Source organism: Vigna radiata, chromosome 4 (assembly GCF_000741045.1).
Source record: "Vigna radiata var. radiata cultivar VC1973A chromosome 4, Vradiata_ver6, whole genome shotgun sequence".
In the NCBI taxonomy this organism is placed as follows: domain Eukaryota; kingdom Viridiplantae; phylum Streptophyta; class Magnoliopsida; order Fabales; family Fabaceae; genus Vigna; species Vigna radiata.
This window is the reverse complement of record NC_028354.1, coordinates 9,979,498-9,999,880: the sequence shown is the minus strand read 5'-3', so window position 1 is coordinate 9,999,880 and position 20,383 is coordinate 9,979,498. Positions and strand designations below refer to the sequence as shown.

Sequence of the window (20,383 nt, the reverse complement as noted above, 5' to 3'; positions counted from 1 at the left end):
AGGCCGACCAAAATATCAGAAATCATTTTAGAAATAAAATAATATTAATTAAGATTTTTTGTATTTGTTGATCTAATATTGGGCATATTGAGCGTGGAAGTGTACGCTTAATCTACTCACAAAATTCAGAATTGGAAAATCTCACATGATTAATATCCACGTGCATTCCACGTGGCTCCCACAATATCTTCCCCTGTGTGAAATTTGGGTTCTCAACCGCCAATTCTTTCAAGTTCACTCCCTCCACAGGCCCATGGAAGTCAATCATCGCAACCACCCATGTCCATGGCCACCCTCCTTATTCCCAACTCCTTCACCACTAAACTCCCTGGCCCGCGCTACTCTCACCGGAGGTTCACCTGCTCCTCCGCCACGACCCAATCCCGATCCGCCAAGGAGCACCTTCTCGCCCTCATAGCCGACCAGGACCGCGGCCTCCGGACGCAGAGCGACCCCTTGAAGCGAGCGGCGATAGTTGAAGCCATCGACGCGATGGCCGCCGTAGGCGCTGGCTCCGTCACCACCGGTGAGTCTCTGTCGGCGACGTGGCGGCTGCTGTGGACGACAGAGAAGGAGCAGCTCTTCATTATCGAGAAGGCTCCCTTGTTTGGAACCCGAGCCGGCGACGTGTTGCAGGTCATAGATGTTCGGAATGGGACGCTTAACAACGTCATAACATTTCCCCCCGATGGCGTTTTCTTTGTTCGATCCAGTATTGAGGTTGCGTCGCCGCAGAGAGTGAATTTCAGGTGAATAATTGGAATTAATAATGATAATAACAATCATGAATAATGCTCTTTTTGTGCATTTGCAGTAGTTGAGTTGAGTTTCGAGTTTGATTTTGGTGTCATACACCCTTGCATGTGGATAAGGGTAGAGTATGCTTATTGTTAGTTATTGACTCTTGGAAGAACGGGTGGGCTCTGTCACTTTTTTTCCTGTAATTATCAGTCTTGAGTAGGGGAGTTCTGATATAGGCTCCTGTTATATTTTTGAAAATATGGTGTGATGTTCGTTAAGAAAGCTAAGTAAAGATTCCCGACATTTAGATAGCATGAGTTCATTTAGAAAAAAACAACAAATGATAGTATTCTTCAAAACATATAAACCAGAATTCAAATGATAGTAAATGGAGAAAAAGATGGAAGAGATCACAGTGGAAAATGGGAGAGTGGATGGCACGCCACTTGAAGGGGGGTCTTAAGGCAAACCAACCCTTAAGATGAGTGGTGAAGGGCCATTACTTGAGCTTGCTCAAGATAAGGCCAGGGGAGCTTCACTCCAAAGGAGAAACCTCACACCCATGGTTGAAGTTGAACAAAAAGTCTGTATTTCTTTAAATTGATCAACCCTTTTACAAGTCAAGTAGAGAGACCCTTAAATAGGTGAGACGAGGGGTCTCTAAGCAAGGAAAATATGACCTAAGGGTGTCTATACCAAAAACAAAAGCTTCTAGAAACTAGGTTAAACATTACGTTTAAAGACAACTTTGGCGTGGAAGAACGGAGGCTCCATGCTAATTCCGTTCCAGTACGTGGTTGCTGCCAAAGGTACCATGATTGTACAATTGCTTTATGCTTTATGGTTTTCTCTCTCCTCCACCTCATATGCAACCCATCTTCCTTGTAGAAACACCATAAATCACCCCCTTAGTGTCCGTTTTCTCTAGATTGAGCTCAACCTAGCCTACTGAGCTTCTAGGATGCCAACTGTCAGGTTGTCGGGCTATCATGATATCTGGCCGAGGCTGCTATGCATGTTCGTGAGTTAGCACCAGGGTGCAGAGAAGTTGACGACCACCACCAACCCAGCAACATGTGGCAACATAGCCTAGTCGGCCTCCATCAAGCCTTACCATCTACAACAGAAGCTAGTCGGCTTCCACCAAGCCTGGCCGGCCTCCATCGTGCCTGGCAGGTAAGAGCCTGGCCGACAGTGTGTCCGCAAAGATTTTTAAAAAATAACATGTAGTCTTTTGTTGAATATAGTGAAAACTATGTATGAGATTAATCTCCTTTGTGTTGAATATACACATAGGGTCCTCTATTTATAATAAAAGAAATATAAGTGTACCATATACCCGTATGGGCAAGTGAGAGACCGCTCGATCAGGGAATAAGGTGGTCGAGTGGTCCTAAATCCTATGCAACCTTAAGCACAACCTCTAATCATGTTTATTGATAAGTCTTTTTTATTAGGTATTGGGCCGTGATTACAGCTTTGCTAATCATAAGCTCATCTCGAAATCTATAAAAAGTCGGAGGTAAGGAGGTAGGTGATTGCATTTATTGCGAATTTAAGATTTTACTGTGATACCCTATCAGTTAGATTATTGACTTGAGGATCAGAGTGCTTTTGACAGATATCCACCTATACGATTTGCAGTTCAGGCATAAAGAACATAGAAGAAAAGTGTGAAGGAGTGTTTGGCAGCGATTTTCGACCCCACACCCGAAACAATGGGTTAAGTCCAAAATAAAAATAAAAAATAATAACAAATTAACTAAAGTTAAAAGATAAATATAAAATAAAGATAATATATCGAACTTTTGAAATAAAAAAGAAGAAAAATCCTACAAAACAAAGAAGAACAAGTTAACATGTTCGCATGGTTCAAGTAAAATATAGTCAACCCAACCATGCAAACTTAGGGAACTTAACATAAAACTAAATCAAAAGAAGGTGAAAAAAAAACTCTCCTTTTATTATTTCTATGCTTGTGCCATGTGCCTCCATCCTTGGTAGGGGTTAGGGGCTCATCAAATTCTGTGAACTGGAAGTCAAGCAGTTTTGGTATATTTTCTACCTTTGTCTTCTACTATTGAAACACCACAGTTTCATGACAAGTCTAGAGTCGAGAGAATGTTCTCATTATTCTCTTCCCTAGGGACATCTGACCAATTATAATGCACCAATACTTCAATTTGGGTCTTGTGTCCAGATACTTTATCTATATTTATTAATAAATCTTATCTATAAAACAGTAGTAGTTTTATGATAACAATAATTTATAACTTTTTATGTTAACAACTTTAATACATATGATTTTAATTTAGGTTCACACAATAACAATCATACGTTTATCATGTTTTTAAGAATTATTGTATACTTTTCAATATGCATATATTATGTATCATATCCTATTTTTTTCAAAATAAACTATCAGCGTATTGGACATATCGCAACCGATACTTATCATATCTGTGCATCATAGTTGACTAATTAACCTCAGCTGGTTCGAAAGAGAGAGAAGGGGAAGAAAGACATACTTTGTTTGGCCCTAAGTTCATAGGTGAGGGGAAGACAAACTTACAGTTATATCCGTATAATCAGTAATGGAGAAGATGACAAACAAAATAAATATTGCAATATTTTGTCTGCATACAATAAATCACCCCCTTTCCTTTGAATCCCTCCAAACATTAGCTGGGAGATTTTGGTCCCTAATTTCCCCTTCCCTCCTCACCTAATTTCTAAATGAAAGAAGTCAAATTAAAATATCCCCTCCCCTTCTCCCTTCATTTACCGTATAGCAAAACAAAACACAAAAGGCCTACTGGCCTATTTTGATTGATTGATTTTTTTTTTCCAATGAGTTTTTCGTTATTATTTGTCTATCATTACTCAAGTTTTATATTGTTAACACTTAATATGAAATTTATTTGCCTCTGAGTTGGTTTTTGACATTGTAATGTATACCATCTTCGTTTACCTATTGAATTAATTCTCTGCTACGAAGTTCCTAAATTTTGGATCTACTCTTGTTGTAAATAGCAAATTATTATGATAAAAGTATCTTCAATATCTCCATATTGATTAAGAAAAAATACATGTAGAATTTTCTTATTCGTTTTAGTATATTTATATTTTCCTGTTTTAAATTGATTATGATGAATAGAAATGGTGAGAATGCAATAGTTGCCACATTAACTGCTGCTACAGCTGTTGTTGGCCATTGTTGTTGAGGTCATTGGTTGGCTAGGAAGGAGTTCCCCATTCCAGTGATCACAATATTGGTAGTTGCATTGGTAACAGAGTTTCCACACATGATAACACGTCACCACTAGGATCGACGGGAGTTGCAGCCCAAACACCTTTCTCTGGCAAATCTTACTTGCTGCCACCGTTATAGACCCAGTCGTTAGGACCTTTTGAGCTCATTCCAAATGGTGGTGCTGTAAAATACAAGAATTGCTATGAAAAACAACATTAGATGAAAGAGCTTGAGTTTTTGTAGGAATATCAAATTATTAGACAATTTAAGGATATGAAAGACACTTCTTAAGGTTATGGATGGACTTATTTCGACGGCTCCTTGCTGCTGTTATAAGACTTCCATCTGCTGTGAAAATTTTCTTGTTCTCTATCAATTTGAGATCTGTCCATAATTTCCATTCTAGAATTCATGATCTCAGCCATATAGGTGGATTATGCAGCAATAAAGGTTGCAATACGATCAGAGTGGTGCAACAATGAAGGCTGCAATATGTTCGAGGGGTGCAGCAATAAAGGTTGTGTTTTAGGGTTGATATATACAGTTAGAAACTCCCAAAGATCAAGAGCTCCAATAACATTTCAAATTTAGAACGAATATTATTCCGTTTTTCAATAATGAGGCCATTGGTCCTAAATAATAAAGAATAAAAATACATCAAGGATAAAATAAAAGACTTCCTAAAATACCTAATGAGCAGCTCGGTTTTGACACAAACCAACCTTATATCCCTTATTCATCATATCAATGTAATATTTTATCGTTTAAAGCCTCTTATATTCATTTTCCTGTCAAAATTGTTGATAGTATTTTTAGGTGTTTGAGAGCACATAACTGAAAGTTTAAGCTTGATGTCACTGCATAGTGAGTTTAAATTTCTTACACAAGAAATATTCTAATACATTTGATGGCTGACATTGGTTGTTTAGATTTACAAGTGCAGTATTACGTGGAAAGAATTGGGAAATACCATTGCCACCATTTGGACAGGGTTGGTAAGTACTTTTTAGTTCAATTATATAAGAATATGTTTGGTAAGCATTCTCATATGTATCTTTACATGATAACCAATGATTTCAAAGTTCATTCATCCACATTTTCCTATCTTCAAATTTAATGGTTTTGCTTAGCAGAGGAGAATGAAGCTAACTTGAAGAGTTGAAAATGTCGACAAAAATGATTGTTAGCATACCTGATTAGAGGATGGCTAGGAATAACTTTCAATGTTGACACTTAAATGTTTGTAGCTTAGGGGTAACGAAAGCTTTGTATTAAAGTTGAGTTCAAAGCGAAATATCCATTATAATTTTAATATTCATATACATTTTATTAATTCTTCATATATTTTATTTATTAATGTATCTCTTATGGACATTATAGAAACAAAGAGTGTAGTGTATTTTTTATTTATGGTTCAACTTGAGAGGGAGTGTTAGAATGTAATTAGTCATTAGCTGATATAGATTTGTTAATTATTAGTTGGTACGTCTTCTAGGATATGAAATCATTAATTCTTGATTTTTAGGTGAAAACTTATTGTTTTTTATTATGTAAATTAAACTTGAGATTGAAACTGTAAAATAATTCTAGAGGACTTGGAAGATCCCTCTCACTCTCATTCTATATATAAGAAAGTTCTGATACAAAAGTACATTACGGGTCTGCCCCTAGAACCCTAGCTGCAGACCTAGGTACTACTATATATATACTAGACACACTACAATGATGATAGATAGGATAAATATTCTAACACTCTCCTTTAAGTTTGATCATACAAATTGTATGTACTAAGCTTGGAACAAATAAACTCAAAATGTGGATCTCTTAATGACTTGGTCAACACATCTGTGAGTTGATTGTTTGACCCAACAAACTCAGTACATATTTCTTTAGTCAACAACTTTTCACGAACAAAATGACAATCAATTTCTATATGTTTAGTCCTCTCGTGAAACACTGAATTTGATGCAATGTGGAGAGGAACTTGATTATCGCAATACATCTTCGTAGTATGGATAGTATGAATGCCACAAAAGTTAAGCTCTTGAAGAAATTGTTTCACCCATATAAGTTTACATGTTAGTGACCATTGCCCTATACTCGGCTTCAGTTGTTGATCAAGCTACTACATTATGTTTTTTACTTTTCCATGAAATAATGTTTCCTCCCAAAAAAACACTATTCGATTGTAGACCGTCTATCAATAGGCGAACCTGCCCAATCTGCATCACAGTACCCAGAAACCTGAATGCTTCCTTTATCTTCACATAACAATCCTTGCCCGAGAGCCTTTTTGACATACCTAATGAGAGCATTCCAATGGTCAACACATGGAGCCTGCATGAACTGATTAACCACTCCAACTGCAAAGGATAGTTCTGGCTTTGTAATAGTGAGATAAATCAGTTTTCCAACCTGCCTCCTATACCTCTCTAGATCGGAGAATAATTCACCTTTTTTTGTCCTTAATTTCTGGTTTAGGTCCATTAGACTGTCTACTGGTCTGTAATCAATCATGCCTGTTTCTTGTAATATGTTGTTGTAATTAGAGGAAATATCTTCTTAATTAAAGAAGATATCTATAAAATCTTCCTAATTAGAGAAAATAGATGTGTAATCTTCTAGACTATTTTGTTTCCCTATTTCTCTATTTTAGAAGATTAAATTGTTACAAATAGAGCAAAGGAGAATGTAATTCATATGATTGAATAATAAAATCATTCTTATTTTCCACTTGGTGTCAGAGCTCCCGATTTTGGGGGTTCCGTTTTCACTGCAACAGTAGTCGTTGTTGTCGCTGTCCGACCAACGCGGTTGCCACTGTAGCCGACTGGGGTTGTTGATAGGGCAGAAAGGTGCTCCCAACTCCGACAAACCCAAAACCAAAAGTCAATAGTAGCCGCTGGCGCAGCTGATCGACCACCGCGGCTGCCACCGTAGCCTACTGGGGTTGTTGATAGGGCAGAAAGGTGCGCCCAACTTCGGCGAACCCAACACCGGAAGTCGCTCTGAGAAAGAAGCCGCCACGTTAGTAGAGGTTTAATTTTATTTTTTTTAAGAATGAAAGGAAACACTCTTTTACAGTCACAAACTCTAGACTCCAACCCCTTCTTTTTCATTCTTCTTCCCCAACTTCTAATCCTAGCACGGTGGAGATGTAGAATGGTTTGCTAGCATGATGGAGATTTGAACTCGCGATCTACTTTGACGATGGTGGATCTGGTTCGTTGTGCTCATTCTAGGGGCCTAGCAGTTTTAAGGAATGCTCGCGTGGAGGTTGTAGATGCAAATCGGAGGATGTCCTAGGCAACCTAGGTGATACAGTGGTGGAGCATTCATCATCGCCGGAAATGTCGCCAGACTGCGTAGAAGATGTTATACATTTCCCATCATATAAAGGTGTTATCTTCTTCCAATGAGGTGTGGGTTGGCTTGCGTTCACTTGGTGTAGCTTTGCGATGAAGATTTGCATGGAGGGAGGCTCAATATGCATCATCGTGTGGCTGCCTGGGCTGCTGACGAGTGTTGACAATGGTTGCGTTTGGAGATCTATGTGGGTCACACTACTGTTGTGCGACATGGTGGTTAAAGGTGGTGGTGAAGACGAGTTCTCTTCTTTGCATGGTTGAGCTTGCGATCTACTTTAGTAGATGAGACATCCTGAAGAAAGAGATCTTGAATTTTGTAATGTGAAATTCAGATAGTTAAGCATATTCGAAATTAACTGAATACGGCTTACCCAAACTGGTAAATGGTCGGATATGGATTTGAAATGTTAAATTTGGATTGTGTTGGATTGGTCCTGTTGGACCCAAATCCAGCCTAACCTGACCGTTGCTCAGTCCTAAACATGACCTAAGTCGGTGTTCTTTAATACTTACAAACAATGAATTGTGTTTCTAAGTTCTTGAGACAACTTACCAGGCTTTGGATAAGTGAATGCTATTTCATTTTGAATCCAACTCTTGAAAGCTGTCTGGTAATACAGAAGAACCAAATACTTCAATATTCTACCGAATCTCCTGTGCTACTTGATTTGTGACTTAATATGTATTATACCCAATTTCCTATGACAGTAATCTATAAAAGAAAAACGAACAGTTCTCTTACAGTCTGTTGGTAAGAGTCTTTAGAAGTTTTATTGTAGTAATGTGCTTGTGTCCTGTTTCTGCAGGTTTGATACTGTGTACCTCGATGATGACCTTCGAGTTGTAAAGGATATCCGGGGCGACTATTTAGTTGTTGACCGAGCTTCCTATAACTGGAAGGAATGAATGGAATCTTCATTTCCTTGTTAACTCTTTTTCATCAATGAAAACTTTCGAAGCAACTGCCCTTACGGTTTTAGTGCAGTTATGTGCTTTGTTAAGTCTTTTATCCCTTTTAGTTAAGGTAACTTATATGCTTCTTTTGGCTGTTGATATATGTAATTAATGTCGTATAGGAATATGAAATAAAGTGCGTTGTTTTCTGTTTACTTAATGTACGTATGCCGAAGGTGTTATTGCTTGTACTTTGAATCATTTTGTTCATTGTACCATTCTTTTGTTCTTTTTATTCTTTTAAAACATGGCCAAACCAGGATGAGCTCACTAACATAGAGCATTGTAAATTTTGAATTCAAAGATAGGACAAGTTGCATGAGTATTTTGTTAGGATTGTACTGCTACATGAGTTTGAAGAAATATGGAATACATGATCAGTTTTCCATTAGAACTTGGGAAATGGGATAGAATACAGAGTCATAAATAACTATGCATAGTTTCCTGTTTCCAATGCTTAGTTCAATATTTATTTTGAGATTATCAAGGAAAATTTATTGTGAACAGTTACTTCCAGTAACGAGGGAAACATTTTACTTTGTGATGTTCTTTTGAATCTCCAACTAAATAATATTAAAGGGACATCCTTCTATCATCTATAAATACTAATATTCTTAACGTCTTTAAGTTCGATAAACTTTCTGGAACCATTGTTTTGGAAGTTTTGAAACAAGATTTTCGAAATAAAATTTTTAGAATGCATGAAATGCATTTTAGAATGGAATTTTAGGAACAAATATTTTTTAATGCTGCGTTTTCTCTCTTGTTCTCTAAAGTGTTTTTCCTCTTAAGCAGCAGTGATGTAGGGTGTTTAAATCTTTTTCTAATAGTGGGGTGCAGGTAGTAACTGTGGACGTTAAGTATGCACTAGTTTAGAATGGAATGCGGGACGTTACTCTCTACACCACCAGGGACTGTTTTCAATACCTTCCCATTCCTGTTTTGTCCTTCAATGAACATCCATGGATATTCGTTTTTATCTTCAACGGATGATGGCATGTGTAGACAGAAGCTCACATCCATTTAAGATATCTTTTTTTCTTTTGTTTATAGTAGTTTATTCTTTTATATTATTCTTCATCATCTCTCTACTACAAAATTTGCATTTAATTGCACACTTATTTTTAGAGTTGTGATTTTTTTTCTTCAGATTTTCAGTACGTCAGAAACTTTTGCATATATCATAAACTTCATATACTAAAAAATGAATTCTTACAAGTTTTTGTTCGTTGATTGATTTATGGGCATGGTTATATTTTTTTACCATTACTCCCATTCTGAGAAGCGGGATCCGTAGAAGTAAACTATGAAGTTAGCGAACGATCTTCCTACAATGGCGAAGGTGGTGAAGCTTCTAAAGAGTCAGGTACTGAACCGATTGGAACAATCGGTACCGATTTTGCGCAGTGGAAATGTTAAGACATAGAGTATGATACATATTGTTAAACGTAAAGAGTTTGTTTGGTCAATTTCAAAACTGGTTCCTTTAATTTTCTTACAAATATTTTATCAAACAGTTGATGTGCAGAAAATGTAAAGAGTGTAGGGAGTAGAAAAATCACACAAAGGATTTTTATACTGGTTCGAATCAACAAATTCTACGTCCAATTGTTAATCATTATAAAGAGTGATTAACGTTTTTCACTAAAGCAGTTTTACATATTACAAAATAGTGAATAAAAAAAGAAAAGCAAAATCTTCCTTCGATGAACGAACCAGAGGGAAGCTTCCTTCGGCAAACGAACAGGAAGCAGACAACGAGCAGTTTCCTTCAACAGACGAACCGGAAGTGTGCAACAAAATTCTTCCTTCGACCAACGAACTGGAAGAAACAACTCTTCCAACTTGAAGAGAACTGCTCTGACCGCGAGTTTCTCCTATTCACAAGACTTGATAAAAGCAATGAACTGACACTTGAGAACTTCCTTAGATCACGCTGTATTCTCAAATGACTTATATAAACCCTCTAAGGGTTTGAGACAACTATATATAACCCATTGGTCTGAAATTAAAAAGACACATTACAATTGCTAGTGATAATCGATTATTGTAAGTCATAATTGATTATTTAAGTCCGTTACAAGTTTTTTAAAAGAGTGATAATCGATTATCTGAAGAATAATCGATTATCTGCGAGACTTGGGCAATTCTCAAATAGACTAGGATAATCGATTATTTCAAACAATAATCGATTATTTGCGAAAGCAATAGGTTTTCGAAAAGCTCATGATAATCGATTATTAAATCAAATAATCGATTATATGCACAAATATCCTAAAGACATGAAATTTCTAAGATTTTACATGTTCAAAGTTGTTCCTAATACATTTACAGTCTACAAAAGTGATTTTAAATAAATTACAACTTGATTCTTCGAGTTCATCTCTTGTAGCATCATCAAAATCATTTATCTTAAAAATACCAATGCACCTCATTGGTAACAGAACGGTGTGAAGTTGTACAACACCGACGCCACCGTGTTAACGACATTTGCTAACTCAAGAATCAAGGTGACGATTGCCATGCCAAACGAGCTTCTCTCGAACGCCGCGACGGACCAATCCTTCACAACATCTCTAAATACTACCGAACCATGCAAATCGAAGTCGTCGCTGTGGGCAACGAAGTGTTTGTTGACCCCAATAACACAACCAAGTTTCTCGTATAGGTAATGAAGAACATGTTAGCTTCCTTAACTAAGTACAACCTCAACACCAACATCAAAATCTTCTATCCCATCACACTCTCCGCGCTCCAAAGCTCCTTACTCGCATAATTCAGTTCCTTCAAAATCGAACTAGTTGAACTAGTTATTAAACCCATGCTCGACCTCCTCCTCCAAATTGGTTCCCATCTATTGGTGAACACCTACCCATTTTTCGCTTACTCAGCAAACACTGATAAAATGGTGAGATGGGTTGGCATTTCACGGGAGACTCGAATGAAATTAGAGCAGGTCTAGAGAATGCGGCTACGTATAACGAGAACTTGGTTCGACGCGTATTGGGAAATGGAAGCTTTTGTTGAGATTGAAGTGGCTCCACCATGGCAAAGAACAAAGAAGAAGAAGAAGAAGATAGCGATCAAGGAATTCGAAATTGGGATTGGAAAGGATTGATCATTAGGAACTATTAGTAATCAACCTTTAATTGGTCTTTGATCTTTCCTTTGTAGATCACATTAGGTTCCCTACATTAGGTTCCCTTTGTATTTTCTCTTCGAATGAAGATGAAGAGAAAGAAATAGAATGACGAGCGTTCTCCCAGATGAGGACCATATCCCTTTATGTAACCTCTGTTGGTTACTTTTCTTAAGTTTCAATAATTTTAATTTGGTCCTTTCAACAAATTAAAATTATTGTTGATCTCTATGCAAAATATTATTCAGGAGATATATGCCTTTAGCTATATTTACTTAATTAAATCACTTTATAAAGTTAATTAATAAAATATAATGGTCCTAACACATCTATTGATTTATTATTACTATTATATATATATATATATATATATATATATATATATATATATATATATATATATATATATAATTCAATTTGCTAACAGGATTAACAACGCAAATAGTATAGTAAAGATGGACAGTGACGATGGAAGAAGAGAAAATTTAGAGTAAAAGTATATATTGCATTAAGTATACTTTTATCTTTTAACCACGTTCACATGGAAATTGTGGAGGGTGCAGAAAGAAATGACCTTTTTTAAAATTTGAACCCGTCTTGATGATAGACCCCATGAAAGAAAAACCACGTAAGTGGATCTATTAGTGGGTAATTGTAGAGTGTTTTCTTTTCCACACCTTCAGTTTTTCTAATTGGTAAGAATGTAAGAGATGTAACGGTTTTAGAACAACTGAGTTAGACTTGCAAATGTTTAATTTTAACATTTTTTATAAACTAAAACTTTCATGATTATAGGAAAAAAAATGTTCAATTGTGTAGTACCTAACTTAAAAACCCGTATTAGTTCAAAATGATAAAATATTAAGAATATATTAAGAATATTTTTAATATATTTTAAGATATCAAAATCAATAAATTTGTTATTTTCTGTATAGTATTTCAATTTTTTTTTAAATCATATGTGCTACTTAGAGTGGAATAATACAAAAGAGTTGACCTATACGATAATACGATTAAGTACATGCTAAATTGACATAATGGTTAAATACACACGCTTACATTCTGTGAAAATATCTATGTAATAGATAAATGTGTTTAATTGTGATTGTCTATAAAAAGCTTATTAGGTCAACTACAATTAAATTATGACAAACAAAATTAACCTTTAACTTGACGGAGGAAAAGAAATTTATACTTGTATAATTATGATGGTGAACGATTAATGGGAATAAAAAACTCAAAATCCAATAGAAATGAGGTAATTTCTGAAAAATCAAATTTTAAGGCAAAAAGTTAACAATACTTTGCAAATTGAAGATATAAATTATAAATTCTAAAAGTTTGAAATAATTCAAAATAAATAAATACTCAAATCGGTTAAAGATTAATGCATTGAGATTATTATTTTTTTACTAAAATTATCATTTAAATGGTTATGTGAAAAATTTATACTTACGTATATCAGTGATTCCACATCAAATACAAAGCAAAGTTTATTCCAATGTATCAAATATCAACTACACACAAAAAGTTTATAAAAAATAAAATGGCTATCTCAATATCTCATATAGTTGAAAATCTTAAAAGATTATTAGTCGTCACACTCCTTTTAAAAATAACAATTTCACTATATATATTCAACTTTTGAAAAACAAAAACATGTTAATGTTAGAATGGTAAACAGAAACATTTTTGTAGTCAACATTATGTGAAGTTGCATATTCTTGCTTACGCAATTTATAAAATGATAATGATACTTAGATAATATTTTTTTGACAACATTTAAACATTATTTACGTATCATTCTGTGATTGGTCTATGATAGTATTTATGATTATTATTATTGATTGTGAAATAATTTTATACCGATCACAGAATGACACGTAGATAATATTCAAATGTTGTAAAAAAATATTATCTAAGTATAGTTCTCCTTAATAAAAACACAGTTTTTTTTTAATGTTTTAGTTTTTGATCTTTATAAAATGATACTTTTCTTTTTATGTTAGCATAAATGGCATATGGGGTTTGTTTTTGGTGTATTTTTAATGTTTGATTTGATGTGAGTGGTTGTTGATTATGGACAAATTTCTATAGTTGACTAAGTAGATTTCGGGCGAATGTGACGTTTGGAGTCCCAGTGGGTCCCACACTAAGAAGATAAAGGGACATAATAGTGCAGAAGATTGAGAACACAAAATAGATTTTGGATTATGCACTTAGGCTTTCTTTGAACGAGTGCAGGATTAGAAAAAGAAAATAATCTACGAATTGGAAAAAGTGAAGAAAGATAAGGGAAAACATTTTTTTTTTACTGATTAGATTGTTGTAATAGAGAAAGAAAAAGTAAACTAATTAGATAATATATTATGGTATTAAAATATTTTTAGTTAAAATTGAATGAGAATGTGTATGAGGAAAAAAAAATACGATTACTTAAGAAACAGAAAATAAAATAAAAAATTATTTAGAAATTAAAATGTAATGTAAATAATGTATACAGTTTTCAAATACTAATTTTAAAAAAATTAAAAATATAATGAAACCAACTTACAAGTTAAGTTATTGCATTTAAAATTTTCATGAAATTAATTATTGAATATTAATATAATTTTATATGTTTCTTTTTTAATCAATTATATTTCTCGTTTATATATAAATGTTAATAAGTATCATGATTTGCAAATGAAGTTATATATAAAATTTTGTTTTGTTTTTCTTGATGTAATGTCTTGGTTTTTAAATTTTTTATCTATTTTTTTTATGTATTTACCTTAACTATTTGTGAAAAAAAAATAATTAGTACAGTTATGATTAACTCGTAATATATTTTGATTTTGAAAAAATCAAACCATATAAGGATATGACGAAATGTTTGAAAATTTTTGAAATTTATAGACCTTAATTAGAAAAGAAACGAGTCACATGTTTCTTTTAGTATCGGTTAATAAAGAATCAAAACTTAAATGTGTGACAAAATTTTTAAAAAAAATCACATTTTTTTTATTAATCTAAAAATGACATGTTGCAAAGAAACCAAAATCATATATATAGGGATTTGTTAACGCGCCAATGTGTACGTATTATACCTCATATATCATGGATTCTAAGTTTTAAGATTAAGGATATTTAAATAATTTTCATTTTCAAAACTAAAACAAAAAACCCCAAAACCATTTTCTCTGTTATCCCTACTGTTGCCCCAATTAAAAAAAATCAGAAACCCTTACCTAACCCTAATCCACCTTCCTCACTTAACCAATTTGTTTCTCTCTCATCTCCATACTCTCCCTCAGCCACACACAACAACCGCCGCGACATAGTAATTTGTTGCTCTTGATCTGTTCGTTCATTTATTAAATTTCATTTTTAAATTAAATCATGTAAATAAAACCTTTATAAATCAATTAAATTTTCATACATTATTTACACATCTACACCATATTTCATTATATTTTTAAAGAACAAGATATTTCCCTCTATTGTCCTTTTCCCTTTTGGTATGATATACATGATGTAAGATTACAACCTAGAATTGAAAGAATTGTACTCGAGCTCTTCTATACCCTAGAATTGAAAGAATTGTACTCGAGCTCTTCTATACCTATTTCTTTAATTTCCTTATGTCCTTTTTTATCATTGAATCAACTTCTACACGCGTTTAAAATAAACTTTAAAACTGTAAAATCATTTTTTTCCTTTGAGATTTGGAAAAAGTAACATAAAGTGACAAAGTTTATATTCATTTTACACACATTAATAAATATAAAATGATTATAAAAGAGTAAACTTTTTCAATTTTTAAAAAATATCTCTCATTCAAATTACCACCACCATCTTCATTGAGTAATATGTGGTTCACTGTGTAAACCTATGGTCGCAGTAAGTTTAAAAGATATAATTAGATAAATAATTAAACGTTAGAGCAATAAATTACGATGTCGCGGGTTGTTGTGTGTGGCTGAGGGAGAGTATGGAGACGAGAGAAACAAATATGTGAGGAAGGTGGATTAGGGTTAGGTAAGGGTTTCTGATATTTTTTTCAATTGGGAAACAGATGACAGAGAGAATGTTGGAGTGAGAGATATGAAAGAGAAAGGGTTGAGAGGAATGAGGGAGGTGAGTAAAGGTTTGAGTTTTTTTAGTTTTGAGAATGAAAATTATTTAAATATCCTTGACCTTAAAACTTATAATCCATGATGTATAAGGGTATTTTTGTCTCCTATAATCTGGTACACATTGTTAAAACGTACCAACTGAAAAACAGACGTACGCGCATTAATAAACCCCATATATATATATATATATATATATATATATATATATATATATATATATATTTGACATTAGTTAACAAACAACGAAATCCAAAGATGTGTCAAAACTTTTAGAAAATTTCAAAAATCTCACTATTTATTTATTTGTTTTTTTTAAAACGACATATGATTTCGAATTTCACTGAACTAAAGTCATATATATTATTTCTACCTTGATTTATGTAAATAACTGAGATCACAAGAATAATTAAAATTTCAAAAAGTTGTTACTTTTTTATTATTTTTTTTATGAAAAAGATATATGACATTAATGTTTTAACGACGGATGTTATATCTACTTTATATTTCATTTTTTAAATATTTGAAGCCAAAAAATTTATAAAAATTTCAAGATTATTACTAAAATTTATAATTTTTTATTTATTATAAGGTTAAAAATCCTTAAAGTTAAGTAATTATTTTAAATAAAAAATATATATATTACTTCCGTCTTTAGTAAAATTGAGACTAAATAATTAAATATTTCTTATTTTTGATTTAGTGTTGTGATTTTTTTTAATAAGAAAATGTTAGATTTTGTTTTTTAATTTCCGTTCATAAGCTATGCGAAATTCTTTTTGGTTGTTTTTATCTCGTTTTACTATAATTAATTGTAGAACATTGTAAAAAAAAAAAAAAGATTGTCGTATCCTTCGTTTACTAGTAAGCGTGAATTGTACTAATATGTATATATTAATATTCGGGTGAACATGAAAAGAAATAAATGTGCGAATATGTGATTTGTTTCTCATTCTCAAAAAAATGAAATACGAAGAAAGTTTATACCCTGTTTCTTACGCTCTTATTTGAGTACCCTAAATTTTTATGTAAGAAAATTAACCAATTTGATGAAGCTACTCAATTTTGAAGATTTTGATTTTATTATTTTGAAAATTAATTACATTAATGATTGCATGCATTAAACAATGTCTAGAGGAGATCTAATAATCTATGAAGCATCTCTAATAAGAGTTTAACGCATTCAATTGTAAAACAAAAAATAATCTGATGTAATTAAATTGTTTGATAAAATTTGTTATTCATTTCATTTTTTAGAGAAAATTAGTTTATATTTGTTTTAAATTTAATCATAAATATTTTAAAATTAATAAGAAAATTAAATATTATTAACAGGTGTGTGACACGAGAGTATTTGATACAAATAAATAAATAAGTATATATATATATATATATATATATATATATATATATATCTTTTAAATTAAAATAAAATTTAAAATAATAAGTATAAACCAACATTAATTATATAAAAATATATTAACAAATCTTTCATAAAATAAACTTCACTTAAACATAAAAAAGATAAATAAATATTCATTAACTATAAAGATTTATACAATAGAAGAATTACACACCTAACCGTCGTATCTACCATATTCTATCATCAAGCAACCTCATTACTTTTCAAACCTTCTATCTGCATTATCTTCTATCTATATATAACATATAATCATCATTAGTTGATAAATCACAATAAACACAAAAAACAGGAATAAGGTAATATATTTAAAAAAGGACTATAAATCATTCAAAATGATTAAAACAAATAAGAACTCACAAACACTAACTTCATTCAATCATACACCAATATCTAGATTAACCACATCAGACAAGGATAAAGTAGTATATTTAGAAAGGAAACGACTTATAAATAATTGAAAATGATTAAAACAAACAAAAACTCATAAGCATTAACTTCATTCAATCATACATCATTATCTTGATAAACTACAACAACTACCTCTAGTGGATTTCTTTATATTAAGCTAAGCGTAAGAGATTTTGCACTTGTTATAAGGATACCAATAGATGTTGGCTTATAGAGCCATGACTTTACCTTACCTTTCTATATGACAAGGTTAGTTCACCTATGACTGTCAAAGAAGGTCCCTTTTATATCAATTCTCGTTATATGAACTTTTATCGATTCTCACTAACTAGATATTTTACTTTGTGTGAGTTCGAATACTTAGTAAAGACTGATAATCTTCATTCGGGGCACAACTCAGTACACCTATCATAAGAGGGTAATGCTTGCTCCTTTGAAAGTCATTCCATATCCATCACATTCCAATCACACATCAATAAACATCACAATAAACATTACCAAAATAGTAAGCACAGTCACAAGAAAGTAGCTAAAGAACAATACATCATGCTTACCTCATTCATCACATTCTTATATAGTCTTAAAGCATCACATTATAAGACCCTTGAAAAATTGTTACATTTGAGAAAATGGATTAATTTTTAGAGTAGAGTAAAATATGTATGATGCTATAGTAAAATACGTATGATGTTATAGTAATGCTACGGTAAAATATGTATGATGCTATAGTAAAATACATGATGTTAGGTGGGGTTGGTGTTAGGTGGGGTTGGTGTTAGGTGGGGTTGGTGATCTACCATTGTTATTTGGTTTGCTATAAATAAGGTAAGAATGAAGAAGTGAAAAATACCACCAAGGATAAGATAACCACCTCTAGTTGTAGAGAAGGCTAAAACAATATGGTCAAGTGTAAAGAAGGTTGAAGATACTCAATCTAGAGAAGAGAAAGTCTGAAACCACTCAAAGCATAGGTAAGTCGGGCTAATCTTTCTTTGTTATTGTTGTATGGTTCTTTCTGTCTTTGTGATGATATGGAGATAATAGGTTGGGAATATGGCATGTTTGGGTTGATGATTCTGTGTATGTGAAAAGGCTTTAGGGTATGTTTGTAAGTGGGAGCTATCCTTTCTTTATTATTACTGTGCAATAGAGATTGACAAGTATAAATATGTGAAGTGAATATGATAGATTATGGTAATTGTATGTTTAGGTTGATGATTATGAATATATGAAGAGTATGAAAATGATGTTAGTAAAGGGAGCTAACTTTCTTCTTATAATGTCTTTGTGTTTATATTTGTGTTTGTAGTTATGTGGTTATTGATGTATATCCTTGTTACTATTGGGGATGTTTTTTTTTTCTTGACTATGTGTAGATCCTTTTGGTGTTTGAAAAAGTCTATATTTGTGGTTTTTGGAATAGTTGTAGGAGAAGAAATTTTCGAGGTATATGATTAATTGTTTAGGTTGTTCAATTCTGATGATTATTGTGTGTTGTTGAGCGGTTATGGGTAAATGCTAAGGTATAGAGAGTTCATATGATTTGTGGCAATTTTGCTTACACTAACACAAAAATAGCTTTTGACGTCTGTTAAATGTTCAACGTCATAGTGGGAGACATTAAAATGACGTCTGTTGTCTTTGAACAGACGTCAATTAACGTCTGTTGCATTTATAACAGACGTTAATTAACGTCTATTATTTTTACAAAGGTTTAATACCTATTTTGGTCCCTCCTTTGGGAGGGTTTGTTCAAAGTGGTCCCTCCTTTTTTCAAAAGTTCACTTAAGTCCTACCTTTTGCAAAAACTGTTCAAAGTGGTCCTTTTTGCTAACGACGTTAACTTTCTTAACGGCACAGCTGCCAGGTGGCTAACATCTGCTGATTTGGCATTGTTAATTGTTTTTAAAAAATATATAATGATTACGTGGAAATGTTTATACTTAGGGTTGGATTAGAGAAGGATTTAGGGGTAATTTTTGGTGTGTGATTAAGTTAACCATCCTGTTATAGTGATTGATGATTATTGTTGCCAAGTTTAAAAGCCATGGTTAGGGTTTGTGGTCATTTGCTCTAGAGTTTTGGACAGTGAAAAGGTTAGGGTTTAGAGTTTTGAATGGCTTCTTCACAAAGTGGTTGTTCTTGTTCGAAGACAACGGGCAAAGGAGCTTCACATTCATCATAGGGTGCTGTTTCGAGGGGTGGTGGGATAACCCCTATTTGCTACTGTGGTGATTTTGCTGTACTGAAAGTTGCGAAAACTGCAAGGAATGATGGGAGGCAATTTTGGGCATGTCGTCATTATAAGGTTTCTATAATAGCAAAGTCACTTTTATGTTTAATTGATATCCTATATTGACAGTTTTTTGTGTTTTTTGTGAGTAATAGGGTGCATTTACAAGTGGGATGTCATGTAACTTTTTCAAGTGGTTTGGTGAAGAGAACGGTGATGATAGAGATGGTACAAATGTGAGGCAAAGCAACAAGAGGACCACTGATATGGAAAGTACTGTGAAAGAGTTGCAGAGAAAGATGAAGTTAGTAGTTGGAGTTGGGGTTGTTGTTATTGTGCTTAACATCATCATATTGGGGCTGTTTTTAGGTTGATGTTAGGTGACCAATGTGCAATTTATGTTGTGTTCATGTATTTTGAGTTCATGTTGTAATGTTTTGAGTGCCCTTAGGTTGATGTTAGGTGGGCAATCTTGAATCAATGTGGTGTTTGTGTATTATGAGCTGGTGTTGTAATATAACTTGAACCATCCGGGTTAGTTGAATGAAATTCGTAATAGTCCTCAGTTTCGTTTTAAGTTGTGCATTTTGGTCCTTACTTTTGGTTAACATTGTTCATTTTGGTCCCCCTTTTAGTTAAAAATTGTTCATAATGGTCCCTTAAATTGAACATAATTCCAGTGCATGGTAAGGAAACCTAAACATAAAAGAACATTCAAACAACAGTTTGACACATAATATTCAGTACAT

General features: G+C 33.0%; 1 protein-coding gene across 2 annotated transcripts; it reads left to right on the top strand.

Moving 5' to 3' along the window:
* Positions 1–182: 182 nt before the first annotated feature.
* On the top strand, positions 183–8,526 carry LOC106759569 (probable plastid-lipid-associated protein 11). Of its 2 annotated transcripts, XM_014642795.2 has the most exons (3): positions 191–749; positions 4,924–4,989; positions 8,169–8,526. In XM_014642795.2, the coding sequence occupies exons 1-3, from the start codon at positions 280–282 to the stop codon at positions 8,266–8,268; spliced, it is 636 nt and encodes a 211-aa protein (XP_014498281.1). In that variant the 5' UTR covers positions 191–279; the 3' UTR covers positions 8,269–8,526. The 2 variants fall into 2 exon arrangements, with proteins under 2 accessions (XP_014498282.1, XP_014498281.1); XM_014642796.2 differs by lacking the exon at positions 4,924–4,989 and having other exon boundaries at positions 183–749.
* The last annotated feature ends 11,857 nt before the right edge of the window (positions 8,527–20,383 follow it).

What these genes read in the sequence shown, in the direction of transcription:
- LOC106759569 (XM_014642795.2), top strand. Translation starts at nt 280, where the DNA reads ATGTCCATGGCCACCCTCCTTATTCCCAACTCCTTCACCACTAAACTC. An exon ending in CCGCAGAGAGTGAATTTCAG is followed by an intron (nt 750 to 4,923) that starts GTGAATAATTGG and finishes TTGGTTGTTTAG; the next exon opens with ATTTACAAGTGCAGTATTAC. An exon ending in CCACCATTTGGACAGGGTTG is followed by an intron (nt 4,990 to 8,168) that starts GTAAGTACTTTT and finishes CTGTTTCTGCAG; the next exon opens with GTTTGATACTGTGTACCTCG.